This window comes from Moschus berezovskii, chromosome 25, assembly GCF_049115385.1.
Source record: "Moschus berezovskii isolate FMDL1 chromosome 25, NW_MosBer_1.0, whole genome shotgun sequence".
NCBI classification, from domain to species: domain Eukaryota; kingdom Metazoa; phylum Chordata; class Mammalia; order Artiodactyla; family Moschidae; genus Moschus; species Moschus berezovskii.
Window position 1 is genome coordinate 913,302 of NC_142484.1, and position 27,848 is coordinate 941,149.

Consider the following 27,848-nt stretch of genomic DNA (forward strand, 5'->3'; position numbering starts at 1 on the left):
ATGGGTGTCGGCCGGAGGAGGCTGGCCCCGCTCTGGGCCCTGGCCCTCACTCTGGCCTGTGCCCAGCACACAGGTAAGGTGCCCGCTGGCATCCCCAGGCTGGTTGTGACCAGAGCCTGGAGCCCCTGCCACCCCTCAAGTCCTAGGGTGGCCCTGGTGCCAGGCGGGCAGCAAGCAGCTCAGAGGCCTTGCCCGGGGCTCTGAGAAGCTGAGGGGTTCTGTGGGCTGCTCTTCCCACTCAGTCTCCACTCCAGGAGATTGTGGGGTCGGGCAGGGGCTTTTGGGGCTGCAGGGTCCAGGTGAGGGTTGGGGAGGGGTCAGCCAGGCATCTCTGAGCCCCTGGCTACAGGGTGCCATCCTCAGAGGCCTCTCCCACTGGGGCTGGCGTCTCCCACCTGCTTCCCAGGGCACGGCCGGGCCCTGGACATGTGTACGAGCTGCTCAGCCTTCAGCGCTTGGCAGCTCGGGGACCACGCCATGAGGTTGAGGTGCCCCTACCCCAGGCGGCTCGCATGCCCTGGTGCCAGCCTCCTGTGGCCGCCTGCCTCCAGGAGCCCACCTGCAGCGCTCGGGCCAAGGCTGCCCCGCTGGGGGCTCCCTGGACGCGCCTCAGAGGCAAGGCCAGGTTCTTGGGGCAGTCTCTGGGCCGACTCTGCCGGTCCCCGGGTGCTGCCTGTCCGGCCTCCGCGGTGCTGAGCTGTGCCGTGCGGTGATGCTGAGCACCTCGTTTCGGGTGCAGCTCTGTCTGCCCTCTTGGTCCCAGATTCCCAGCTGGTTCTGAGTCCCTCAGCGCCCTGGCTGCCTTTGGAGGGGCTGAGCCGGCCCACGGCCTCAGGGTCTGCCCCTTGGATGGGCTGCTGCCTGGCGGGTGCTCCTGCCTGTTCCCCTGAATCCTGAGCAGGGAATCAGAGCCTGGCACCTGGTGGACGCTTGGTGGGCATGAACGCACTGTGTGCGAAGGAAGGGCCCCTGGAGAAGCTGGCTCAGGGCGGGGGGCTCACCGGAGGGCGTGGTTGGAGGAGCCGTGGCCCAGCTGAGGGCCTGGGGTGACTCAGAAGAGGCCCCCTGGCCCCCGCCGCGTGGAGAGCCCCACCCTCCAGACCCTCCCCCTCCCGTCGTGCGGGGCCAGCCCCAGCCCAGCGCCCGCTCCCCTTCCCGCAGGCCAGGCCTGGAACAGCACTGCAGAGCTCAGCTTCCAGCACCCAGACCTCCCTCCTGCCCCTCAGGGGCCTGGTGGTGAGTGGACCCCCCCACCTGTTGGAGTCCCTGCCCCGCTCCAGAGGGGCCGCTCAGGCTGCTCGTGGTCTCCCGGTCTCACGGCGAGGCCACTGGCCACAGAGCAAGGGCAGGCTCGGGGACAGGCCCAGCCGCCTCGGTCTGCTTGTCCCCTGACGGGGCTCCCTGGGAGGCACACCTGGGCCTGAGCTCAGCATGGAAGCGTGGTTCACAGCCACGGGTGTTGATTCAGGCATTTTTGAGATTCTGGGAGCCGGGAACTCCTAGGTGCAAACAATATCAGGGCCACGTGGGCATGAGGGCTGACCTCTGCTGCTCCACCGTGGGAATCTCCGCAGGCCCTGGTGCTCACGCAGCAGGGAGGTCGCACACACGGCAGAGTCCAGAGCTCAGGAGTGGGCAGCACTGCGGCGGCAGAAGCCCTCCTGGGGGTCGAGCTGGGGGTGGGTGGCAGGGGTTAGGGCTCTGTGCCAGCTGCCCGTTCCCTCAGGCACCGCCCTCCGTGGAGTGACCGTCCACCCGCCTCTGAGGACCACCCCCGTGGTGCGAGGTGAGACCGCGGGGCGGGGGTCGGCTGCGGCTGGAGGGTGCGCGGCTCCCCGCCGGGAGGAGGGCGCGGCTCTCGGGAGGTCCGGGCCGCGTCGCCGCGTGTCCCTCGGAAACGCCCCGCGCTGTTTGCCCGCAGCCCTGAGCGCGGCCCACGGCGGGCGCGTGTGCAGCGCGTGGGGCGACTTCCACTACAAGACCTTCGACGGCGCCGTCTTCCGCTTCCCCGGGCTCTGCAACTACGTCTTCTCCGCGCACTGCGGCGCCGCCTACGAGGACTTCAACCTGCAGCTCCGCCGCGGCCCCGGGCCCAACAGCACGGCGCCCAGCAGCGTCACCATGAAGCTGGACGGCCTGGTCGTCAGGCTGACCAAGGGCTCCGTCCTGGTCAACGGCCACCCGTGAGTCTGGGCCCCGGACGGCGCACGTGCTCCCGGGACCACGCAGGGTGGCCCCAGGCCCCCAGGCCCCCGCGCTCGGCCCCCCGTCTCTCCGGGGGCTCGGGCTCTGGCGCTGCCCCTGGACGCGGCCCCTCCGTCGTGCTGCTGACGCTCGAGCTCCGCGCTCTTGGGTCTTGGTGACCTTGTCGGAACGTGACCTGAGGGGCCTCCCCGCCTGACCTCTGCTGCCCGGGCCCTCGGGCCCCACGTGCCTCAGCCAGGCCCTCTCCCTGCAGAATTCAGCTGCCCTTCAGCCAGTCCGGGGTCCTCATTGAGCAGAGCAACGGCAATCTGAAGGTGGTGGCCAAGCTGGGCCTGGTCTTCATGTGGAACCAGGACGACAGCCTCCTGGTGAGGCCGGGGGCGGGGCGGGGGCGGGGCTAGGTTCCTGGCAGGTACCTCCAGCCTGACAGCCTCCTGGTGAGACCGAGGGCGGGGGCAGGGAGTGGGGGCCGGGGGTGGGGGGCCCAGCAGGTGCCTCCAGCCGACAGCCCCCCTGGGGAGGGGAGAAGGTGCTCTGGGTGACGTAGGGAGGGAAGGCAGACCCCACCCCCCGGGGGTCCAGGGCCCACACCCCGATGGAGACGCCGTGTGTGTGGGAGGTGTCTCCTCCAGGACACATTCCTGCTCGGGGTCTCAGCTTGGAGGAATGAGTAGGGAGGGGGTCCTCTGTGAGGAGCTGCAGCCCTGACCTCCTCGGGAGCCTGGTCCGTCATTCTGGTCCTGGGGCGTCCCTGGCACGGCTGCAGTCTGACGTGTCCTCTCCTTGCAGCTAGAGCTGGACGCCAAGTACACCAACCAGACGTGCGGGCTGTGCGGAGACTTCAACGGCGTACCCATCTACAACGAGTTCTTCTCGCACAGTGAGTTCTCCCGGGCGCCTCCCCGTCCCCCCACCCCCACCCGCTCCTGGCTCCTCAGTGCTCCCTGAAGCCTGCCTCCAGAATCCCAGGTCAGAGACCTGAGTCCGAACACACGTGCACCGCCCACACGTGCACGCAGACCTGTGCACTCGCACACGCCACACACGTGTGCAGACCCCAGCACGGCCCCGCACCCCTCCACCCCGCCCCACAGAGCAGGCAGCCCCTGCCACGTCCTCCTGTGAAGCTGAAGACCTGCCTCTGTCCAGACCCCGTCTCTGCATCTTGTCCTGACACTGTGCCACCAAGCCGAGGCCTTTCATGTGACCCACGCCTGCCGTAGCCCTGAGCTTGGGGTCCCCTCTGCCGGGCCCGTGGAGCCCCACGCAAAGCCCATCCATGAGGACTGCTTACCGGAGGCCAGCCCGGCGGCCCGGGGGCAGCCAGCAGGGGCTCAGGCTCCAGTACTCCCCGTCCCAGCGGAGTAAAGGCGTGTCCGGTAAAGGGCCGAGCCCCAGGCCCACGGAGCGTCAGGTAAAGGTCCGAGCCCATGGCCCTGTGGCCTCGAATGCGCAGGGGTCCCTCACTTCATCTCCAGATGCCCTGAATGTCCTGCAGAGCTGCCACTTAACCAAGCAGTGTGGGCCAGGGAGATAGGCATGGCCAGAGCACCCTGAGCGAGGGATGCGGGGGGCCCTTGTGCTTCCGGCAGATGTCAGGCTGACCCCCATCGAGTTTGGGAACCTGCAGAAGATGGACGGCCCCACGGAGCAGTGTCAGGACCCTGTCCCCGAGGACGCTGGCACCTGCTTGAACGACTCGGTAAGGCCCAGAGTGGATGGGGTGGGGGTCTTGCTCCCACAGCCCCGGGGCTGAGCTGGGGACACTCCAGACCCAACTAAGCGAGGGGTCCGGGCTGTGCCCTAGGGCATCTGCGAGGAGATGCTGAGCAGCGAGCCGTTCTCGGGCTGTGCCCGTCTGGTGAACGCCAGCAGCTACCTGGAGGCCTGCCGGCACGACCTCTGCCACTGCAGCCAGGTCAACCTCACCAGCTGCCTCTGCCACACCCTTGCCGAGTACTCCCGCCAGTGCGCCCATGCCGGGGGGCTGCCCCTGGACTGGCGGGGCCCCCAGCTCTGCCGTGAGTGCCCTTGTGACCCGGGCCCTGCCCTGCTGTCCCCCCGGAGCCGGGGGCAGGGCAGGGTGTGACACAGCCCATCCTCCCCTGCAGCCCAGACGTGCCCCCTGAACATGCGGTACCATGAGTGTGGCTCGCCCTGCGTGGACACCTGCTCCAACCCTGATCACTCCCAGCTGTGCGAGGACCACTGCGTTGCTGGCTGCTTCTGCCCCGAGGGTGAGGAGCCCCTCCCTGGCCCCCCGAATCACACAGAAGCATCACGGGTCTCAGGACAGAGCCCCTGAGGCGTCCCTTGGTCCCTGGGGCCAAGGAACCTTCTAGGGCAGGACCATGTTGGGCGGGGGGCCACGCCCCTGCCCACAGCCTCTCAGCGGACAGTCCGGCACCTGCCACACGGCCTGCCTGCCTCTGCAGGGATGGTTCTGGACGACATCAACCGCGCGGGCTGTGTCCCCGTATCTGAGTGCTCCTGCGTGTACAACGGGGCCACCTATGCTCCAGGGACCGGCTACTCCACAGGCTGCACCAACTGGTAGGACCCCAGGCCCTGCCCTCTGCTCCCCGGACCCGCCCTGGGACGGACGCTCCTGGGCGGCCCCCTGGGGGCTGTGGCCAGGTGCCGCGGGTCCACTCCCACCTGGGGCCCAGGGCAGAGGCCAGCGGCTCTCCGGGCAGGCGCCAAGGGGCTCCAGTCTATGTGGGGAGGCCGGTGGGCCTGGGCAAGACTGCTGTTGGCCTGCCAGCTGGGTGGGGGCCGTGCCTGGGACCCAGCACTTACGCGGGGCCTCCCTGCTCTCAGCACCTGCTTTGGAGGCCGGTGGACCTGCCGGGAGGCTCCGTGTCCTGGGACCTGCTCGGTGCTGGGCGGTGCCCACATCTCCACATTCGACGAGAAGCAGTACACAGTGCACGGGGACTGCAGCTACGTGCTGGCCAAGGTGCGGCCCGGGCCCTACCCGGACGGACGCCTGCCCCAGCCCGTGCCGGCGGGGACACCGCCTCTGGGGCCACCGCGAGCTCCCAAGGCAGAGACCGCCAGGAAACCACCCCGGCTTTGGGCGGGCGGAGCGGGGAGGCCGAGGCGGGCTGGGGGCCGATGAGTGGGGGCCTGTGTTTCCAGCCTTGTGACAGCAGCGCCTTCACCGTGCTGGCCGAGCTGCGCCGGTGCGGGCTGACCGACAGCGAGACCTGCCTGAAGAGCCTGACGCTGAGCCTGGGCGGGGGCCACACCGTGAGTGCGGGCCCGGGCGGGGTGTCCCTCCTGGCAAATGACCTCTCCCGAGCTGTGACCCTACAGAGGCAGCGGCCTGCGGACACCGCCACTGCATCGCACTGGCACCGCCTGTGGGTTTTCCGAGTGACCATCCCCAGAGAGACCAGCTCAGAGGCGGGCTCTGGGGGCCCCTCACCTGTCCAGAGCTGCCCAGGAACCTTCTCTGCTGAAATCGACTTTAAAAAAAAAATAGTACATTAAAAAAGACTTTGGCTTCCGCAGGCCTTGGCTGCGGCCTGTGGGGCCTTCTCGTGACGCTCAGCGCCTTGCTGCGCCACACGGGCTCTGGAGCCCCAGTTCAGTAGTTGCGACTTGCAAGCTTAGTTGCCCCGCGGCATGTGGGGTGTTAGTTTCCTGACCAGGGATCAAAACCACGTCACCTTCTTTGCAAGGTAGATTCCTAACCACTGGACCACCACGGAGGCCGACTTTTTAACTAGTAAATCTCTCTGCTTTTCATGTCAGTTCAGTTTGGTCACTCAGTCGTGTCTGACTCTTTGTGACCCCACGGACTGCAGCGCGCCAGGCCTCCCTGTCCATCACCAGCTCCTGGAGTTGACCCAAACTCATGTCCGTCAAGTCAATGATGCCATCCAGCCTTCTCATCCTCTGTCGTCCCCTTCTCCTCCTGCCTTCAGTCTTTCCCCAAATCAGGGTCTTTTCCAATCAGTCAACTCTTCACATGAGGTGGCCAAAGTATTGGAGTTTCAGCTTCAGCCCCAGTCCTTCCAATGAATATTCAGGACTGGTTGGATCTCCTTGCAGTCCAAGGGACTCTCAAGAGTCTTCTCCAACACCACAGTTCAAAAGCATCAATGCTTCGGCGCTCAGCTTTCTTTATGGTCAAAATTTCACATCCATACATGACTACTGGAAAAAACATAGTTTTGACTAGATGGACATTTGTTGGCAAAATAATGTCTCTGCTTTTTAATATGCTATCTAGGTTGGTCATAGCTTTTCTTCTAAGGAGCAAGCATCTTTTACTTTCATGGCTGCAGTCACCCTCTGCAGTGGTTTTGGAGCCGAGAAAATAAAGTCTCTCACTGTTTCCATTGTTTCCCCATCTCTTTGCCATGAAGTGATGGGACCAGATGCCATGGTATTAGTTTTATGAATGTTGAGCTTCAAGCCAACTTTTTCACTCTCCTCTTTCACTTTCATCAAGAGGCTCTTTAGTTCCTCTTCACTCTCTGCCATAAGGGTAGTGTCATCTGCGTATCTGAGGTTATTGATGTTTCTCCCAGCAATCTTGATTCCAGCTTGTGCTTCATCCAGTCTGGCATTTCGCATGATGTACTCTGAATATAAGTTAAAAAAGCAGTGTGACAATGTACAGCCTTGACAAACTCCTTTCCCAATTTGGAACCAGTTCATTATTTCATATCTGGTTCTAACTGTTCCTTTTTGACCTGCATATAGATTTCTCAGGAGGCAGGTAAGGAGGTCTGGTATTCCCGTCTCTTTAAGAATTTTCCACAGTTTGTGTGATCCACACAGTCACAGGCTTTGGCGTCGTCAATGAAGCAGATGTTTTTCTGGAATCCTTTTGCTTTGTCTTTGTTCCAGTGGATGTTGGAAATTTGATCTCTGGTTCCTCTGCCTTTTCTAAATCTGGCTTATACATCTGGACGTTCTCGGTTCACATACTATTGAAGCCTCGCTTGGAGAATTTTGAGCATTACTTTGCTAGTGTGTGAGATGAGTGCAATTGTGCGGTAGTTTGAGAATTCTTTGGCATTGCCTTTCTTTGGGATTGGAACAAAAACTGACCTTTTCCAGTCCTGTGACCACTGCTGAGTTTTCCAAATTTGCTGGCATATTAAGTGCAGCACTTTCACAGCATCATCTTTCAGGATTTGAAATAGCTCAGCTGAAATTCCATCACCTCCACTAGCTTTGTTTGTAGTGATGCTTCCTAAGGGCCACTTGACTTTGAACTCCAGGATGTCTGGCTCTTGGTGAGTGACCACACCATCGTGATTATCTGGGTCATTAAGATCTTTTTTGTACAGTTCTTCTGTGTATTCTTGCCACCTCTTCTTAATATCTTCTGCTTCTGTTAGGTCCATACCATTTCTGTCCTTTATCGAGCCCATCTTTGCATGAAATATTCCCTTGGTGTCTCTGATTTTCTTGAAGAGATCTCTAGTCTTTCCCGTTCTATTGTTTTCCTCTATTTCTTTTCACTGATAGCTGAGGAAGGCTTTCTTATCTCTCCTGGCTATTCTTTGGAACTCTGCATTCAGATGCTCATATCTTTCCTTTTCTCCTTTGCCTTTCACGTCTCTTCTTTTCTCAGCTATTTGTAAGGCCTCCTCAGACAACTATTTTGCCTTTTTGCATTTCTTTTTCTTAGGGATGGTCTTGATGTCTGCCTCCTGTACAATGCTATGAACCTCCGTCCCTAGTTTGTCAGGCACTCTATCAGATCTAACTCCTTGAATCTATTTCTCATTTCCACTGTATAATCATAAGGGATTTGATTTAGGGCATACCTGAATGGTCCAGTGGTTTTCCCTACTTTCTTCAGTTTAAGTCTGAATTTGGCAATAAGGAGTTCATGATCTGAGCCACAGTGAGCTCCTGGTCTTGTTTTTGCTGACTGTATAGAGCTTCTCCATCTTTGGCTGCAAAGAATATAATCAGTCTGATTTTGGTGTTGACCACCTGGTGATGTCCACGTGTAGAGTCGTCTGTTGTGTTGTTGGAGGAGGGTGTTTGCTATGACCAGTGCGTTCTCTTGATAAAGCTCTGTTAGCCTTTGCCCTGCTTCATTCCGTGCTCCAAGGCCAAACAGAGGCACTGGGTCTCTGTGGGGTCCCTGGGGCTTGGTGCGCACAAGATTTTGTGTGAGCCCCTGAGCGTCTCTGGCAGGTAAGGAGTTTGGTTCTTAGTGCGATTCCGCCCCTCCTGCTGTCCCGCCTGCCTGGGGGCGTGGGGCGTCTTTGCTTGGTGGGATCCGACATTCTCCTGTCCAGGGCTGTTCAGCGGTTAGTTGCACTTTTGGTTTCTCACAAGAGAAGATGAGTGCACATCCTTCTACTCCGCCGTCTTGAACAGCTTTTCATGTCACCAAAGAAAACAACAGTCCCGTCCTTGTGGACAGTGTAGCAAAGCAGGCCGAGCCTGAGGTGGGCGGGGGGCGGTCACCAGCCCTTCTCTGCCCTGCGGGGACTGTCACGACCCCTGCTGTGCGCTTCTGCAGGTCTTCGTGGTCAAGGCTGGCGGGGAGGTGTTTGTGAACCAGCTCTACACCCAGCTGCCCGTCTCAGCAGGTGAGGGTGCCCGCCCCGCCCCCTTCTGACGGTCCTGCCTCTCGCACCCACGTGACGCGGTCGCCTGTGTCCACAGCCAACGTCACGCTCTTCAGACCCTCCACCTTCTTCATCATCGCCCAGACCCAGCTGGGCCTGCAGCTGGACATCCAGCTGGTGCCCATCATGCAGGTGTTCGTGAGGCTGGGGCCGCAGATCCGAGGGCAGACCTGCGGTAAGCGGGTCACCGCCTGGCACCCGAGCCCCGCCCCGCCGTGGCTGGGCGCGCAGGGGCCTCACACTGCCCTCTGCCCCAGGCCTGTGTGGGAACTTCAACCAGAACCAGGCCGACGACTTCCGGACCATCAGCGGTGTGGTGGAGGGCTCGGCCGCCGCCTTCGCCAACACCTGGAAGACCCAGGCCGCCTGCCCCAACGTCAAGAACAGCTTCGAGGACCCCTGCTCTCTCAGCGTGGAGAACGGTGTGTGTCCAGCAGCCCCTGGGCCCGCCTGGTGCCTTGGACAGCTCACACCCGGAGCTGCTCCAGACGGAGGGACTCGGGGTGAAAGAAAGCCGCTCCCCGCGAGGGGGTTCCCGCTTGACGGGATGTCCAGCCCCGCTGACCGCCCCTCCTCCGTCCACAGAGAGGTACGCTCAGCACTGGTGCTCGCGCCTGACAGACCCCCAGGGCCCCTTCGCACACTGCCACTCCGCCGTGGACCCCGGCGCCTACTACTCGGTAACGCCCCTCCTGGCTCTGCCCTTGGGCCTGTGGCCGCCCTCAGGGTCCCAGGGGCCGGGGCAACAGCGTCTGCGCCCGGCCGGTCTCCCTGGCTCTGTCCCCTCCCCCGCCCGGCCGGCCTCCCTGGCTCTGTCCCCTCCCCCACTCGCTCACCATCACTCGCTCATTCACTCATTCACAAAATCATTCATTCACAAAATCATTCACTCACAAAAATCACTCATTCGCCTAACTCATTCACTCATTCACAAACTCACTCACTCATTCACAAAATCACTCATTCACAAAATCATTCACTCACAAAAATCACTCATTCGCCTAACTCATTCACTCATTCGCCTAACTCATTCACTCATTCACAAAATCACTCATTCACGAACTCATTCACTCATTCACAAAATCATTCATTCACAAAATCACTCACTCATTCGCTCGCAAACTCACGCATTAATTCTTCAGTCACTCTTCACCTCACCCACCCATTGTGAGATGCCGAGGCCATCATGTCCTCCTGCCCGACACCCAGGCACTGGGGCAGGGGCTGCTCCATGCAGTAAGTGAGTAGCCCGCTGGCCCTGGAGTCAGTGAGAAACTGGTGTCTGGGACTGACCACACGGGGCTGGACCGCTGAGTCACAGAGGTGAGGGACCGTGACCCTTCCGGCAGCCCCCCACCAGCCCAAGGACGTGACTACAAGACAGTCTGTACATGTTCTGCTGAGGGAGGGGGAGCCCCGTGAGCCTGGGGAGGGGTCCCGGGGAGGCAGGGGCTCCGGCCGCGGCGTGAGGAGTGATCGCCGTGTGTGACCTGGGGTCCCTGGCGTCCCGGTGCCCCCAGAACTGCATGTTTGACACCTGCAACTGTGAGAAGAGCGAGGCCTGCATGTGTGCGGCCCTGTCCTCCTACGCCCGGGCCTGCGCCGCCCGGGGCGTGCTGCTCCGCGGCTGGCGGGACGGCGTGTGCGGTGAGTGTCCCGTGAAGACGCACCACAGACCCCGCCCCCCAGCCAGGTGCGGGGGTCGAGGAGCACCGAGCCCTGGCCCTGGGACCCTGTCGGGTGGCTGTGGGGGCCGGGGGTGCCCGCCAGCTCTGGCCTGAGTGCCGCCCTCCCTGCATCCACAGCAAAGCCCATGGCCACCTGCCCCAAGTCGCTCGCCTACCGCTACAACATCAGCACGTGCCCGCCCACCTGCCGGTCCAGGAGTGAAGTGGACGTCACCTGCAGCATCAGCTTCGTCCCCGTGGACGGCTGCACCTGCCCCGATGGCACCTTCCTGGACGACACAGGCGCGTGTGTGCCGGCCACCAGCTGCCCCTGCTACTTCCAGGGCTCTGTGGTCCCTAACGGGGAGTCGCTGCATGAGCAGGGCACCGTCTGGTAAGAGCCCGTGCTGAGTGGGTGGGGCGGGGGAGGCTGGGGGCTCTCTGACCGCGCTGTCCCGGCAGCTCCTGCACCCAGGGCACACTGACCTGCATCGGAGGCCACACCCCAGATCCAGGTGAGCTGGGAGTGCGGGAGGGTGGGCGGAGCCCTCGGTTACCTCTGCACGAAGCTTCTCAAGTACCTGCGGGATGACACGCCCGATGGCAGCGAGCTTGGTGGCGGCATCGGGCTCCCCTGAGCGCCCCTCCCTCCCCAGTCTGTGCCCCGCCCATGGTCTACTTCGACTGCCGCAATGCCACGCCCGGGGCCAGCGGGGCCGGCTGTCAGAAGAGCTGCCACACCCTGGACATGGACTGTGTAAGTGGCCCCAGCGGCCCCCACCCCTGCTCAGCCCATGGGCGCCCTTGTGGAGCAGCCCACTCAGGCTGGTCCCAGGGGACCCCTGCCTGCAGGCTGCTGGCCCACTGTCCCTGGGGCCCGTCTGCAGGCCCGGGGCATCCACTAAGCGGGGTCTGTCCCCCACCACAGTACAGCACCAAGTGTGAGCCCGGCTGTGTGTGTCCCGACGGGCTGGTGGCCAGCGGCGACGGCGGCTGCATCCCTGTGTCCAACTGCCCCTGTGTGCACAACGAGGCCAGCTACCAGCCAGGCCAGACCATCCGCGTGGGCTGCAACACCTGGTACGGTGGGGGCGCTCCAGCAGCAGGAGGAGGCACGGCCTGGCCCGCCACGGGGCGGGCAGCCGGGGTCCCGAGGAGGGAGGTGTGGGCTGACGGGTGGCCGGGGCCCCGAGGAGGGAGGTGCGGGCTGACGGGCACTGTCCCCCAGCACCTGTCAGAGTCGGGCGTGGCAGTGCACCGACCAGCCCTGCTTGGCCACCTGCGCGGTGTACGGGGACGGCCACTACCTCACCTTCGACGGGCGGCGCTACAGCTTCAGTGGGGGCTGCGAGTACACGCTGCTCCAGGTACACGGCCACCGGCCTGCCCCCGCACCCCCAGGCCTGCTCGCTGCCCCAGGGCACGCTCACCCCAGCGGGCCGCTCCTCTGCCCACAGGACCACTGCCGCGGGAACGGCAGCACCCAGGACGGCTTCCGCATAATCACCGAGAATGTGCCCTGTGGCACCACAGGGAGCACCTGCTCCAAAGCCATCAAGATTTTCCTGGGGGTGAGCGGGGGGGCGGGGCAGGGAGCACCCCGGGAAGGCCGTGCTCCCACAACTAAGCCAGGATGGGGCGGCCGAGCCGTGGACCCACCCAGGCGGTGGCCAGGGTCCTCAGCCAGCCCCTCACTGTCCCTGCAGAGCTACGAGCTGAAACTGAGTGATGGGAAACTGGAGGTGATCGAGACGGGCCCGCGGCCGCCCTACTCCATCCGCCAGATGGGCATCTACCAGGTGGTGGACACGGACGTGGGCCTCGTGCTGCTGTGGGACAAGGGCACCAGCATCTTCCTCAGACTCAGCCCCGCGTTCAAGGTGAGGCCTCGCCCCAGACCAGGGGCGGCTGGTGATGGAGGTGCAGGCAGGGGAGAGAGACGCAGAGGGGTGGGGAGGCAGAGAGGAGCTGACAGCACGGGCCCTCGGCCACGTCTGGGTCCTGCAGCTGCCGGAAGGAGGACCCCAGACAGGGGGCCCTCCTCCCCAAGGCTGGACTCTGAATCGGCCAAGGCGCCCCAGGGCTATGGGCCTCCGAAGGCCTGAGGCCTCCCTCCTCCAGGCTCCGTGGCCCCAGGTGCCCCTTCACCCCAGATCCTGGTCCCCACGTCCCTGCACTGTCACCCTCGTTCCATGGACTGCAGCCAGCAGATCAGCCACCTCAGGCCAGGGAGCCCTCGTCCTAACTTGATCACACCTGCAGAGACCTCACTCCCACTCTGGGCTCTGTGGGGGGGTCCGGGAGGAGGCCCCGAGCCTGTCTTTGGGGGCACCCCATAGCTGCTATGCCGCATTGCCTGTACCCTCTGCTCCAGGAGACACCAGCGCCCAGCAGGCTGCACCCAGGGTTGCCGTCACATTCACTGGGGCTGCTCTGGGGGCTGTCCTGGAGGAGGTGCAGGCCCGGGGGAGTGAGTGGGTCCCTCCTGTGCCCACCTGGACCTGCTGCCATCTCTGTGTCCATCTGTCTGCAGGGGAGGGTCTGTGGGCTGTGCGGGAACTTTGACGACAACGCCCTCAATGACTTCACCACGCGGAGCCAGTCCGTGGTGGGCGACGTGCTGGAGTTTGGCAACAGCTGGAAATCCTCCCCGTCCTGCCCGGACGCTCTGGCCCTCAGGGACCCCTGCACCGCCAACCCGTACCGCAAGTCCTGGGCCCAGAAGCAGTGCAGCATCATCAACAGCGCCACCTTCAGCGCCTGCCACGCCCACGTACGCGGGGCTCCTCTGGGCACCAGGGGACGGAGGGACGGAAGTGGGTCCAGGCTCCCCAGCACCCTCTGGGGCCAGCGGTGGCTGCACAGGACTCCGTGCTCCAGGGGAAGCCGGCCCAGGCGGATGCCGAGCTGCGTGGGTGTCCGGGAGCCTCCCAGCGTCTGAAGCCTCTCTCTCCCACAGGTGGAGCCGGCCAGGTACTACGCGGCCTGCGTGAGCGATGCCTGCGCCTGCGACTCGGGGGGTGACTGCGAGTGCTTCTGCACGGCCGTGGCCGCCTACGCCCAGGCCTGCCACGACGCGGGCGTGTGCGTGTCCTGGCGGACCCCGGACGTCTGCCGTAAGTGTTCTGGGACCTGCCTCCCGGGTGGCACGGGGGCGCAGGGGGTCACGAGAGCGGGGCTGAGAGTGGGAGGGGAGGCAGGGAATCAGCAGAGCCTCCTTCCCCCGCCCGGGCCCGGGCGCAGGGGGCGGGCATCCCCAAGAAGCCGGCCGCCTGCCCCCTCTTGCCCACACGCCTCGTAGGCCCACAGTCTCCGAGGCCACATTCAGGGGCACAGAGGAGAGACGTGGCTTTAGAGCAGCTCTCAGGACTTGGTCAAGGATCGGGGTGTGGGAGTGGCCCTGGGCTGTCCTTCCAGGGGCAGCCCTCTGCCTGGGGCCCCCCGGGCCGAACGCCTGGCCCTGAGCTGACCCCTCGCTGACCCCTCACCCACAGCCCTGTTCTGCGACTACTACAACCCCCAGGGCCAGTGCGAGTGGCACTACCAGCCCTGTGGGGCGCCCTGCCTGAAGACCTGCCAGAACCCCAGCGGCCAGTGCTGGCCCGACACCCGCGGCTTGGAAGGTGGGCGCCCTGCTGGTCTGGGGCCTGGGGGAGCACAGTGGGGACCCTGGGTTGGGGCTGGGGTCTGTCCTGGTGATCCTGGGACTGTTGACCGGGCTGGACTCCCGGGGCCCCTCGAGGTGGCTTTGTGGCCTCGAGCTCCCCGCTGCCAGGGGGTGAGGTCCAGGGCTGGAGACTGGTGGGAGCGAGGCCGTGGGTGACCGGCCTGGCTGGGATGTGTGTCTCTCTGCCTGCAGGCTGCTACCCCAAGTGCCCACCAGAGGCCCCCATCTTTGACGAGGACCAGATGCAATGTGTGGCTTCATGCCCGACCCCATCCCCACCACCCCCCTGCCACGCTGGAGGCCAGTCCTTCTGGCCAGGCTCCAAGGTGCCCTCGGACAGGAACTGCTACTCCTGGTGAGTCTGGCCGGAGCTGCGGGGACCTGGAGTCCGTGGGGGGTTCGCCCGCCCACCCCCCAGCAGGTTCTCCTTCCTTCAGGGCCAGAGGGGTGCCCCGTTCTGGGTCTCCTGTGGGGGTCCGTGGGGAGCCTCTTGCTGCTAGACGAGGGTTGGGGGCCGGGGGTGAAGGAGGGGGACAGAAGGGAACCTGGGCCAACACCACCTGAGGAGCCCTCCCCAGGAAGAGGCCCTGAGAGGAAGTGGCCTCCAGAACGTGCTTGGGTCCAGAGGCTATGCTGGAAGCGCCTCCTCTGCTCATTGGCTGCAAGGCTCCCTGAGAGGGCGTGACCTCCGGGCTGAGGCCTGGCCGCAGGGACCCAGCGGGGTGGGTCCTGCCTGCCTGCCCCCGGCACAGGCCAGGGGACGCCTGGCACCCCCAGACTCACCTTTCTTCCATCGCCAGCGTCTGCACCGAGGGTGGCGTGCAGTGCGCCTATGACGCGAACGGTGAGCAGCGGACAGTCCTCCTCGCGCCCAGGGCCTGGGGCTCCTGCCCACGTCCCTGCCCCGTAACGCTGGCACTCTGCTCCCCACAGCCTGCATCTGCACCTACGACGGGAGACACTTCCATCCCGGGGACGTCATCTACCACACGACGGACGGCTTGGGGGGCTGCATCTCAGCCCGCTGTGGGGCCAATGGCACCATTGAGAGAAGGGTTTACACCTGCAGCCCCACCACCCCCACCCCCCAGACCACCTTCTCCTTCTCGACATCCCTGCCCGGTAAGGCAGACACATGGGTACTGCTCAGGGCTGCGCCCCACCCACACCCTGAGGCAGGAAGGGGCCTGGACCCAGCAGAGCGTGTGTCCCTGGGCTGGTCACCCTGCAACCAGGAAGGGCCAGCCTCCTCAAGGCCCCCTGGCAGGACCAAGGCCCCTGTCGTGCTTTCAGGGCTGAGTCTCCAAGCGAGGGGCAGGCGCTATAAGCCGAGGTGTCCCAGGCTGGTCCCCGTGAAGAGGACCATGGGAAGCCCAGCTCAAGCACCCCTGCCCAGACCTGCTGCCCTAGAGGCCCCTCTGAGTCCTCACTCTTCCAGGGGCACCTCAGGGCCTTATTAGAGCTTCCCCAAAGGGTGATGAGCCCCTGGAACTCTGGCCTTAGGTTCCAGAAAGTAGGCTCCTTACATAAACTCGACTCACCTCTTGACTCGGGAGCGGTGAGCCCCACACCTGCTGGGTGTGGGCGCCCTGCCTCCCAGGCTCCTGTCGAGGCAGACAGATGCAGTGAAACGTCCCGGTCGCTGATGCAAACAGAGTGGCGGGGCGGGGTGTCCTCGAGGGCAGTGGGGAGCCCCACCCCTGATGCCCGTCCTCTCTCTCTCGCCCCCAGGCACCTCTACACCCGTCCCAGGCACCTCTACACCTGTTCCAGGAACCTCAACACCTGTCCCAGGAACTACTACACCCATCCCAGGAACCTCTACACCCGTCCCAGGAACCACTACACCCGTCCCAGGAACCACTACACCCGTCCCAGGCACCTCTACACCCGTCCCAGGCACCTCTACACCTGTTCCAGGAACCTCAACACCTGTCCCAGGAACTACTACACCCGTCCCAGGCACCTCTACACCCGTCCCAGGCACCTCTACACCCATCCCAGGAACCTCTACACCCATCCCAGGAACCTCTACACCCGTCCCAGGAACCACTACACCCGTCCCAGGAACCACTACACCCATCCCAGGAACCTCTACAACTGTCCCAGGAACCTCTACACCCGTCCGAGGAACCTCAACACCCATCCCAGGAACCACTACACCCATCCCAGGCACCTCTACACCTGTCCCAGGAACCACTACACCCGTCCCAGGAACCACTACGCCCGTCCCAGGCACCTCTACACCCGTCCCAGGAACCACTACACCCGTCCCAGGAACCACTACACCCGTCCCAGGAACCACTACACCCATCCCAGGAACCTCTACAACTGTCCCAGGAACCTCTACACCCGTCCGAGGAACCTCAACACCCATCCCAGGAACCACTACACCCGTCCCAGGCACCTCTACACCCGTCCCAGGAACCTCAACACCCGTCCCAGGAACGTCAACACCCATCCCAGGATCCTCTACAACTGTCCCAGGCACCACGACACCCGTCCCAGGCACCTCTACACCTGTCCCAGGAACCACTACACCCATCCCAGGAACCTCTACACCCGTCCCAGGCACCTCAACACCCGTCCCAGGAACCTCTACACCCGTCCCAGGAACTTCAACACCCGTCCCAGGAACCTCTACACCCGTCCCAGGAACCACTACACCCGTCCCAAGAACCACTACACCCGTCCCAGGCACCTCAACACCCGTCCCGGGAACCTCTACACCCGTCCCGGGAACCTCTACACCCGTCCCGGGAATCACTACACCCGTCCCGGGAACCACTACACCCGTCCCGGGAACCTCAACACCCGTCCCGGGAACCACTACACCCGTCCCGGGAACCACTACACCCGTCCCGGGCACCTCAACACCCGTCCCGGGAACCACTATACCCGTCCCGGGAACCTCTACACCCGTCCCGGGAACCACTACACCCATCCCAGGAACCTCAACACCCGTCCCAGGAACCTCAACACCCGTCCCAGGTACCTCTACACCCATCCCAGGTAACTTGACTCCTGGGAAAACAACCCTCTTGACTTCTAGCCCAGTACCAGTTTCAACAACAATTTCAAGCACAACTTCTGTGTGTCCACAGCTTCTAGGCCCTCAGAGCAGTCCTCACCTGAGCCCACCACGGTCACCTGTTTACAGGTTTTTTGCAACTGGACTGAGTGGATGGATGGCAGCTACCCTGGGCCAGGGAGAAACAGTGGAGATTTTGACACTATTTCGAATCTCAGGGCCGAAGGTTATAAATTCTGTGCGGAGCCCAAGAATGTGCAGTGCCGGGCAGAGCGCTTCCCTGACACCCCACTGCAGGAGCTGGGCCAGGACGTGACCTGCGACAAGTCTGTGGGCCTGATTTGCTGGAACAAGGACCAGCTGCCCCCCATCTGTTACAACTACAACATCCGCTTCCTGTGCTGTGAGCTGGTGGACGCCTGCAGGACAGACACCACCGCCCCTGCCACGCCTGCGACCACACAGAGAACCACAACGGAAGCCAGCACCACCCGGGCCCTCCCCACGTCCACGGCGCCCAGCACCGCCAGCGTGCCTCCCGAGACCCCCACAAGGAGGGCCACGCCCAGCACACACGAGCAGTCCTCTCCAGGGACCACCCCCTGCCAGCCAAAGTGCAGGTGGACCGAGTGGTTCGACGTGGACTTCCCAACGCCCGGGCCCCAAGGGGGAGACAATGAAACCTTCGGCAACATCATGAGGAAGGGAGACGCCATCTGCCACCGACCCGAATCCATCAGCAAAGTGGAGTGCCGAGCCGAGAACCACCCGGGGGTCAGCATCCACGAGCTGGGCCAGGCGGTCCAGTGCCGCCAGGATGCGGGCTTGCTGTGTCGGAACCAGGACCAGACGGGCAGGACCAGGATGTGCCTCAACTACCAGATCAGAGTGCAGTGCTGCGAGGCCCAGGAGCGCTGCCAGCACCCCACAGCCACAGCGACCAGCGCCTCCAGTGCAAGCGCCACTGGACACACAGGGACCACCTCCCATCAGGCCACACCCAGTGCAGCCACTGAGCAGAGGAGCAGCACCACCTCGGCTCCCACAGCCACTGCAACCTCTGTGCACACAAGCAGTACAGCCTCAGCTCCTACAACCAGTGCAACCTCTGTGCAGAGAAGCAGCACCACCTCGGCTCCCACAACCAGTGCAACCTCTGTGCAGAGAAGCAGTACAACCTCGGCTCCCACAACCAGTACAACCTCTGTGCAGAGGAGCAGTACAACCTCGGCTCCTACAACCAGTGCAACCTCTGTGCAGAGAAACAGCACCACCTCTGCTCCCACAACAAGTGCAACCTCTGTGCACACAAGCAGTACAACCTCGGCTCCTATAACCAGTGCAACCTCTGTGCAGAGAAGCAGCACCACCTCGGCTCCTATAACCAGTGCAACCTCTGTGCAGAGAAGCAGCACCACCTCGGCTCCCACAACCAGTGCAACCTCTGTGCACACAAGCAGTACAACCTCAGCTCCTACAACCAGTGCAACCTCTGTGCAGGGAAGCAGCACCACCTCTGTTCCCATGACAAGTGCAACCTCTGTGCATACAAGCAGCACCACCTTGGCTCCTATAACCAGTGCAACCTCTGTGCAGGGAAGCAGCACCACCTCAGCTCCTATAACCAGTGCAACCTCTGTGCAGAGAAGCAGCACCACCTCGGCTCCTATAACCAGTGCAACCTCTGTGCAGAGAAGCAGCACCACCTTGGCTCCCACAACCAGTGCAACCTCTGTGCACACAAGCAGCACCACCTCGGCTCCCACAACCAGTGCAACCTCTGTGCAGAGAAGCAGCACCACCTCGGCTCCCACAACCAGTGCAACCTCTGTGCAGGGAAGCAGCACCACACCGGCTCCCACAACCAGTGCAACCTCTGTGCAGAGAAGCAGCACCACCTCGGCTCCCACAACCAGTGCAACTTCTGTGCAGAGAAGCAGCACCACCTCGGCTCCCACAACCAGTGCAACCTCTGTGCAGAGAAGCAGCACCACCTCGGCTCCTATAACCAGTGCAACCTCTGTGCAGAGAAGCAGCACCACCTCGGCTCCCACAACCACTGCAACCTCTGTGCAGGGAAGCAGCACCACCTCGGCTCCTACAACCAGTGCAACCTCTGTGCAGAGAAGCAGCACCACCTCGGCTCCCACAACCAGTGCAACCTCTGTGCACACAAGCAGTACAGCCTCGGCTCCCACAACCACTGCAACCTCTGTGCAGGGAAGCAGCACCACACCGGCTCCCACAACCAGTGCAACCTCTGTGCAGAGAAGCAGCACCACCTCGGCTCCCACAACCAGTGCAACCTCTGTGCACACAAGCAGTACAGCCTCGACTCCTACAACCAGTGCAACCTCTGTGCACACAAGCAGCACCACCTCGGCTCCCACAACCAGTGCAACCTCTGTGCACACAAGCAGTACAGCCTCGGCTCCTACAACCAGTGCAACCTCTGTGCACACAAGCCTCACCACCTCGGTTCCCACAACCAGTGCAACCTCTGTGCACACAAGCAGTACAGCCTCGGCTCCTACAACCAGTGCAACCTCTGTGCAGAGAAGCAGCACCACCTCGGCTCCCACAACCAGTGCAACCTCTGTGCAGAGAAGCAGCACCATCTCGACTTCCACAGCCAGTGCAACCTCTCTTCCTACATCGGAGACTACTCCATCCCCATCTGGGACCACACCCTGCTACTGCAGCTTGTCCGGCCAGTTGTACCCCGCAGGTACGTAGTGTCTTCCTGGGCATGTGTCACCGCTGGTACCTGGTACCTTGCTCACCAAGCCTCAGGGCGCAGGAGACACAGGTGTGTCTCTGTGACGGGCTATGTCTGTGTTCGGGATCGCAGTAAGCTCTCCATGAAGATGCGGTCTAGACCTGGGTGGGAGGGCCCCAGCCCGGCCAGCTCTTCTCTGGGGTTACTTTCTAGCCTCCAGTGCCTGCCTCCTCCTTGTCCTGCAGGGTCCAGCATCTATCAAGTGAGCGACCGATCGGGCCACTGCTATTATGCCTTTTGCAGCCTGAACTGCCACGTTGTCAAGCAAATGGCCCCCACCTGTCCCACCAGCATGCCACCTCCCACCCCGACCACCTCCCCAGCAGAGCCCTTCCCTTCTACCTCCGTGTCGGTCCCTCCACAAGGGTGCCCAAATGCAGTCCCCCCAAGAACGGTAACCTCGCCTCTCCTGCCCTTCTCAGGGACTCAGGGGGTCTGGGAAGGGACCCTCAGTGGTTTCCAACTAGAGAGTGTGGCATGAAGCGTGGGTGAAGGTCAGTGACTCCTGGGCTGATGCAGGCTGGCCAGGACAAGTGGCCATCTGGTCTCCAGCTCTTCTGGATGGGGGCGCCAGGAACACGGGGCCCAAGATTGAGAGTCTGTTCCCTGTAAAGGGGGCTGGAGCAGGCTGTTGTTTCTCGGGAGTGGGTGGAACAGCCAAGGACTGGAGACCAAAGAGTTGGAGGCAGGGGACAGGGTGGAAAGGGGGCCGCCTTCACCAGCCAGAGCTCCTCCTGCTCAGCCCTGCGCCCTCTGGGTGGAGCTGGGGGAGGAGAGCCCTGGGGCAGTGCTGGCCCCTAGTCCCAGAAGGGTGGCTCTTCTCTCCAGGGAGACCCAGGCGAGCACTGAGCCCCGCGGGGTGGGTGCCAGGTGGAGACGAGGCCCTGTAGCTTTCTCTGCTTCCACAGAAAGGTGAAACCTGGCCCATGCCCAACTGCTCCGAGGCCACCTGCCAGGGCAACGGGGTCATCACGGTGAGCCCGCGCCACTGTCCGAGGGTGCAGAAGCCAGCCTGTGCCAACGGCTACCCCGCCGTGGAGGTGGCTGACCATGACGGCTGCTGCTCACACTACGAGTGCCAGTGTGAGTGCGTGGGGCGGGGCGGGCGCAGGGGCGGGGCGGGGCTCAGCGGTTGGACGGGACCGGGCTTGGCGGGGCGGTACGGGGCGGGACGCAGGGGCCGCGGCAGAGAAGGCAGAATGACACTGGGCTGGACCCAGGGAGGACACCCCAAGATCAAGGCACCCGTGGTGGAGCTCAGCCTCCAACGAGATGCCGCGCGGAGCCCTGCCCGGGCCTGGAGTCCCCGGGCCACGCAGGGGCGAGGAGGCAGAGGGCGTCTGGTCCGCTTCCAGCGCCTGCTGGACAGAGGTCTGCGTGGCGCCGGTGCATGGCCCCGACGGCAGGGCGGTCACCCGCTGCCCTTGGTGTGGGCCCACGTGTCCCTGGGGCGGGGGGCGGCAGTGCGGCCCGTAAGGCGCTCGCTCCCCCGTGCAGGCGTGTGCAGCGGCTGGGGGGACCCACACTACATCACGTTCGACGGCACCTACTACACGTTCCTGGATAACTGCACGTACGCGCTGGTGCAGCAGATCGTGCCGGTGTACGGCCACTTCCGCGTACTGGTCGAGAACTATTTCTGCGACGCGAAGGACGGGCTGTCCTGCCCGCAGTCCATCATCGTTGAGTACCAGGAGAACCGCGTCATGCTGATCCGCAAGCCTGTCCGCGGGGTGATGACCAACCAGGTAGGCACGCGGCAGGGCAGCCTCCGCAAGTGCCGGGCGGGCTGAGGGCGCTGGGCCTCTGGCTGATCACCACTGCCCCCTCCGCCTCTCGTTCTGCTCCTCGCGGGTCACCGTCCAGATCATCTTTAATGGCGAGGTGGTCAGGCCTGGCTTCCAGAAGGATGGCATCGCCGTCTCCCAAGTTGGCATCAAGATGTACGTGAGCATTCCCGAGCTCGGCGTCCAGGTTATGTTCAGCGGCCTCATCTTCTCTGTGGAAGTGCCCTTCAGCAAGTTTGCCAACAACACGGAAGGGCAGTGCGGTGAGGGCCCGGGCCCCACTCCCCACCCTCCTGGCTCCGGGCTGTGTCTATGGTCATTCAACGTGGCTGAGTGTGTCCAGTGTGAGAAGGGTGGCCCTCGGGTGTGACCCCCCAGAGCCGCATTCTTGGCCCCGGGCTGAGGCCGCTGTGTGGTGCCGAGCCTGCAGGCAGTTCTGCTTTCTGGCTGCACCAAGAATGTGCGACCACAGGGCCCAGGGCCTGGCCCTGCGGCCCACACCCGAGGCCCACCCCTGTCATCCTCCCTGGGATCGGCCCTGGGGTCTGGCTTCTTGGAGGGAAAAGGAAGCACACGGAGGTGGAGGAGCAGGTTCACACACTCCATCGAGTGCCGCCTGGGATCTCCAGGCCTGACCCTCGGCTTGGGGACACTGAGCCCCCAGTGGCGCGCAGGAGGCCCCCTGACTGCCATCCCCACGCTGCAGGGACCTGCACCAACGACCAGAAGGACGAGTGCCGCCTGCCTGGGGGCACGGTGGTGGCCTCCTGCTCTGACATGTCTGGCCACTGGAAGGTGACATACCCCGGCCAGCCGCCCTGCAACGGGCCTCCCCCGACGCCCACCCCAGTGGAGCCCAGGACCTCACCCACCCCATGCCCACCTTCGCCAATCTGCCAGCTCATTCTGAGCAAGTGAGATTCTGGGGCAGGGCTGGGGCAAAGGCAGGGTGCGAGTAGCCACGCTGCCGGGCTGGCGGGAAGAGGTGGGCCTGCAAGGGGCTGCGAGGGAGAGGGGGTCACAGGTGCTGGGACGCCGGGCGCAGAGCCCTGTGGAGAATGGCTGAGGGGCGGCCTCAGGCTCTGTGGCAGCTCATGGGGGGTCCGGGCACAAGTCCTCAGCCAGCAGGGCACTGGGTGGGCAGGCCCCAGGGAACTCAGTGGAGAATTTGCAGAAAGAAAAGCTGTTCAGCCAGACACCTACCCCGCCGCACACAGATGGCCCCAGAGGCGGGGGTACCCTGGCACGCGGGTCAGCCCAGCGACGTCCCTCCCTCGGGGCCCTTTCGGGGAAAGCCCGCAGCCGGGCAGCCCCTCTCTGGCGCTGCCCATGACCCCCGTGTTTGTGCCGCAGGCCCTTCGAGCTGTGCCACGTGCTGATCCCGCCCTGGCCGTACTACCAAGGCTGCGTCTTCGACCAGTGCCACATGCCTGGCACGGACGTGGTGTGCTCTGCCTTGGAGCTCTATGCTGCCCTCTGTGCGTCCTTCGGCGTCTGCGTCGACTGGCGGGGCCAGACCAACTACACGTGCCGTGCGTGTCCGCCCCTCGTCCTCCCCCTGGGCAGTGGGATTCAAGGGGATGGGAGCAGTGTGCAATCAGTGGGTGGGCTTGGGTGGTCAGGGTGGGCTTCTGGGAGGAGGAGGAGGGCTGGGCCCAGGATGGAGAGCATTTGTTTCCTGAGAGACAAGACGGGGCATCCAGGTGAGAGCGCCTGGGCCTGGGGTGCAGGGGTCAGGGTGGTGCCCTGCGGCCTCAGACACGTCCTCGCCCTCCACACAGCCTTCACCTGCCCTGCTGGCTTGGAGTACCGCCCATGCGGCCCGCCCACCCCCTCCTACTGTTACACGAACCACAGCGCCGGCCCCCCGTAAGCACCTGCCCTCTGCCTCGGGGACCCCCGCCCCGGCCCAGCCCGTGTCCCCGCCCTGGAGGGTGCAGCCCACTCGCCCTCTGCTCCTGCCCCCCGCAGGCCCCTCCTAGACGCCAATCTCATCACGGAAGGCTGCTTCTGCCCACAGGGCACAATGCTGTACAGCTCAAGCAAGGAGGTCTGCGTGCCCGCTGACTGCATCAGTAGGTTCCCTGGCTGGGCTCCGGGCTTCCAGGCACTGCCCCTGGCTTTTCAGCCGGACCCCAGGGCTTTCCGCCTGGGGTCCCCCTGGCCCCAGACGGGGTCTGGCTGTGACGGGCTGGGGGCCAAGGTGGCCCAGCAGTGATCTTGCTTCTCTTCCTCCAGCTTGCCTGGGGCCCAGTGGGGAGCCTGTGGAGGTGAGTATGGGGCCCTCGGGGGCTGGGGGCTTCTCTCAGTCCTGGAGACCCATAGGACGGGCAGGAGGGGGGCCGGGGTTCCCCGGCAAGACTCAGGACCCCCACGCGCGGCCCTGGGGCTGGCACACCCCGTCTTCCCGGGGACCCCTCCCGCCTACTCCTGCGGAGCCACATCGTGCAGGACCGCCTCCTGCCTCCAGGCCCTCATGGGCTCATCTGCACCCGCACCTCTGGAGGTCCTCTGCAGGCCCCGAGCCACGGGTTTCTGCCCCTCCGGCCGTGGCCATGGGCTCCCTTGTCCCTCCCCCGACAGCCCGGCCACACGCTCAGCGTGGACTGCCAAGACTGCACCTGTGAGGGCAGCACGCGGACCATGAGCTGCCGGCCCCGGGCCTGCCCCCCGGCCCCTGCCTGCTCCGAGTCCGGCCAAGTGCCTGTGCCCGAGGCCCTGCCGACTGGCCAGTGCTGTCCCCAGTACCGCTGCGGTGAGCCCTGGGCGGGGGTGGGGGCGGGGGTGGGGGGCTCAGGGCTGGCCAGCAGAAAGGCTCCGAAGTGTGGGCTACTGTGAGGTCAGAGCTGACCAGAGGCCTCGTCCCTCGGGCAGCGGGCACCCTCCAAGAGCCCACCCCCTGCCAGAGTCCTCCCCGGCTCAGGATTCCTGGAAACCCCCCATAGGGGTGGTGCTCAGGCCGGGGTGGGAGGCAGATCCCTGACGCCCCCTCTGTCCGCTGTAGCCTGTGATACCAGACACTGCCCTGAGCCCGAGGCCTGCCCGAAAGGCTCGCACGCCATCCAGACCTATAGGGAAGCAGCCTGCTGCCCGATCTACAGCTGCAGTGAGTGCCCTGGCTCAGCGGCAGCTGGGTGGGTGGGGTTGTCACCTGGGACCGGATGCTGTGCTGAGGGGGGTGTGGGAGCTGCTCCTCAGGGGCCAAGGGTCGGTCTACAGGTTTGCTTTCTCCCCCGAGCAGACTGGACCGTCTGCAGCATCAATGGCACCCTGTACCAGGTAAGAACCAGTGAAGGTCAGGCCCCCCCTGTGCGCGGGGACCAGTCCCCTGTCCTGCAAACTTCTCCCTGACTGAGGCTGCATCCCTGTGGGGCCTGGGGAAGGGGCGCTTTGGAGCAGCAGTGGGCTCTCCTGGGACCACAGCCCTTGTCCTGACCTTGACAAGGTCCCCAGACAAGCTTTCCCCTGGCCAGGTCCTCCAGAGCATGTGACGCAGCCTTGGGACTCTGTCTCCAAGACTGGGACCCCTGGCAGGAGGCACTCCTGAGGGCTGCCCAGGGGGAGCAGTCCACCTGGCAGGGCCAAGCCTGTCCCGCTGACACTGCCCCTGACTCCTGCAGCCCGGCGCCGTGGTCTCCTCCAGCCTGTGTGAAAAATGTTGGTGTGAGCTGCTTGGGGAAGCCCTTTCAGATACCTTTTCAATCAACTGTGAGACCCAAATCTGCAGCACCTCCTGTCCCCTGGTGAGTGCCCCTGCACCCGGCCTCCACAACCCCCTCCGCAGCGTCCAGAGGGGCTCAGGCCACGTCCTGCCTCCCTCAGGGCTTCAAGTACCAGGCTCGGGCCGGGCAGTGCTGTGGTGAGTGCGTGCAGGTGGCCTGTGTCACGAACACCAGCGACAGCTCTGCCCACCTCTTCCTCGTGAGTAGTGGCCGCGAGGCGCTGGGGCGCGTTCTGGGCGGAGCCAGCCCCAGCCCTGTACAGAGGGCAGAGCGCACAGTGACTGTGGGGGTGCAGGGTGGGTAGCATCCTGGTGCACTGGGGACCCTGGGAGCTGTCAGAGCTAGGCAGCCTCTGGGCAGAGCCGCAGAAGCTCTGGAAGCCTGTGGGCTGGGGGCTGACAGACAGACACAGCGCCCGCCCAAGCTGAGGGGGGTCCCTGGGGAGGGCCGCTTACTGCCGGCTGGGACTCCCTGCAGCCGGGTGAGTCCTGGTCAGACCCTGGAGACCACTGTGTGACGCACGAGTGTAAGAAGCACCAGGATGGGCTTGTGGTGGTGACCACGAAGAAGGTGTGTCTCCCACTCAACTGTCCTGCGGTGAGTCCTGGCAGCCTGCCTGCTCTTCCTGGGGGCCCACAGTGGCTGCGGAGTATCAGTCCCTGGATAGGAGTGGGCGGCCATGATCAGCAGGTGGTGGGGGGGGGCATGGCTGCGCCCTCCTGGTACCCACTCCCCGCTAATGGCACCGTGGTCCACACAGGACAAGGCTCTGCAGAGTGAGGACGGCTGCTGCCTCTCCTGCCCCCCACCCACCAGTAAGAACCGTGAGTGGGCAGCTCTGCCGGGGAGGGGACGCGGATTCCTGCCTGCCCCTGGCCAGGGCTGACCTCCGCACACCACCTGACCCTCCCCAGGGTCGGCCTGCGCGGTGCACCACCAGCTCCAGGTCCTCCGGCAGCAGGGCTGCAGCTCCTCCGGGCCCGTGCGCCTCACCTACTGCCAGGGCAACTGCGGAGACACCACCTCCGTGTACGTGAGCCCCGACCCCCGACCCCACGGGGACACCACCCCTGTGGGCGTGAGCCCCGCCCCACCCCACCCCCCACAGAAGTCTCCTGCGGGGCAGTGCTCGGGAAGGTGCAACAGGGCCCGCCCGCCGGGGGCCGCGGGGAGTCCCCCAGGGAAGGGACTGGAGGGCCCAGGGGCCAGCAGGGGGCTGGGCTGGGGTCCAGGGCCGGTGGCTCTCAGCCTGTTTGGAATCACGCTCTTCTATTTACAAAGAACCCCGCTGGGGTCCCGGGCCGGTGGTTCAGGAGCGGCGGGCCCCTCCCTGCGGAGGCGGGGCCTCAGGGGGCGGCGTCTCGAAAGGGCGGGGGCGGGCCCTCCCTGCGGAGGCGGGGCCTCGAGGGGCGGGGCCTCGGGCCGTGCTGAGCGGGCCCCGCCCACAGGTTCTCCCCGGAGGCGAACGCGGTGGAGCACCGGTGCAGCTGCTGCCGCGAGCTGCGCTTCTCTCTGAGGAACGTGACCCTGCACTGCGAGGACGGCTCCAGCCGCGCCCTGACCTACACGGAGGTGGAGGAGTGCAGCTGCGCGGACCTGCAGTGCGACTCCCCCGGGGGCCTCGGCCTCTCGGCGGTGGCGCTGGAGCCAAGCCCGGAGAGCGGGCTCAAGCGCCGCGGGAGAAGGGCCCCGCGGGCCCGGCCCCTGCAGTAGAGGCCACAGCCCCGGCCTGGGCCTGGCGGCCGCGCTCCTCACCAAACCCGCAGGAACGCTTCTATTTGCTGCCAACGGCCTCCAAGGCAGGTGGAACCTGAGCCCCGAGCCAGGGAAGCACCCCCACCCCTTTCGTCCCTCCCAGGGCCCAGCTGCACCGGTGTGCAGTGGCGCCAGGGGCCTGCTCAGGACCAGCCCCGCGGGCGGGGTGTGGGGAGGCTCCTCTGGCCGTGGGTCCAGCCTCCTGGCTCAAGGCCTCAGCATCATGCCAGTCCCTCGATGTGGCTACTGGGGCTGCTCCACTGGCAGCTGGGAGGTGAGCCTCACCCCGCTTTTCCGGCCCTGGGCCTCAAGAAGGGGACAGCGGGTTTGTGAATACACTTGGAGCATTTTGCAATTCTGGACTCCGTGTTGTTTTTTTAAGCTTGTCTGTAATACCCAGGAGAGGGGCGGGGGGGCAGGCCTGGGGCCGGGACAGGGCAGGCCTGCTGACCTGCCTTCTGTGTGCTTGAATAGACAGAGGGTGTGCATCAGGGGACAGGGGCGGGAGTCTCCTGTGTTGGCCCAGCTGAGCCGTCAGGCAGGAGGGGCTCAGTCTTCTCCCACAGACCTCTGGACCCATCTTGCCAGAGCCTAGCTGGGTGTGCGGTGCCTGTGTGTGTGTGT

General features: G+C 64.3%; 1 protein-coding gene across 1 annotated transcript; it reads left to right on the forward strand.

Moving 5' to 3' along the window:
- On the forward strand, positions 1-27,553 carry MUC5AC (mucin 5AC, oligomeric mucus/gel-forming). Its single transcript, XM_088832037.1, is given in 55 exon segments — positions 1-73; positions 1,162-1,236; positions 1,727-1,786; positions 1,922-2,183; positions 2,459-2,573; positions 2,995-3,085; positions 3,798-3,907; positions 4,013-4,183; positions 4,442-4,504; positions 4,507-4,566; positions 4,568-4,758; positions 5,026-5,164; positions 5,347-5,457; positions 8,708-8,777; positions 8,854-8,991; positions 9,074-9,240; positions 9,404-9,496; positions 10,337-10,463; positions 10,622-10,877; positions 10,946-10,998; positions 11,140-11,240; positions 11,412-11,563; positions 11,712-11,850; positions 11,941-12,054; positions 12,190-12,363; positions 13,017-13,256; positions 13,443-13,599; positions 13,978-14,106; positions 14,343-14,505; positions 14,951-14,994; positions 15,084-15,272; positions 15,654-15,663; positions 15,882-16,344; positions 16,346-16,378; positions 16,428-16,483; positions 16,485-18,135; positions 18,258-19,720; positions 19,770-19,916; positions 20,153-20,354; positions 20,869-21,043; positions 21,458-21,708; positions 21,827-22,010; positions 22,454-22,661; positions 23,101-23,279; positions 23,529-23,616; positions 23,719-23,822; positions 24,752-24,853; positions 24,989-25,026; positions 25,368-25,490; positions 25,570-25,668; positions 25,947-26,066; positions 26,230-26,293; positions 26,384-26,579; positions 27,009-27,025; positions 27,028-27,553. Coding segments are annotated over 55 exon segments (10,155 nt in total). The 3' UTR covers positions 27,183-27,553.
- Positions 27,554-27,848: the final 295 nt, after the last annotated feature.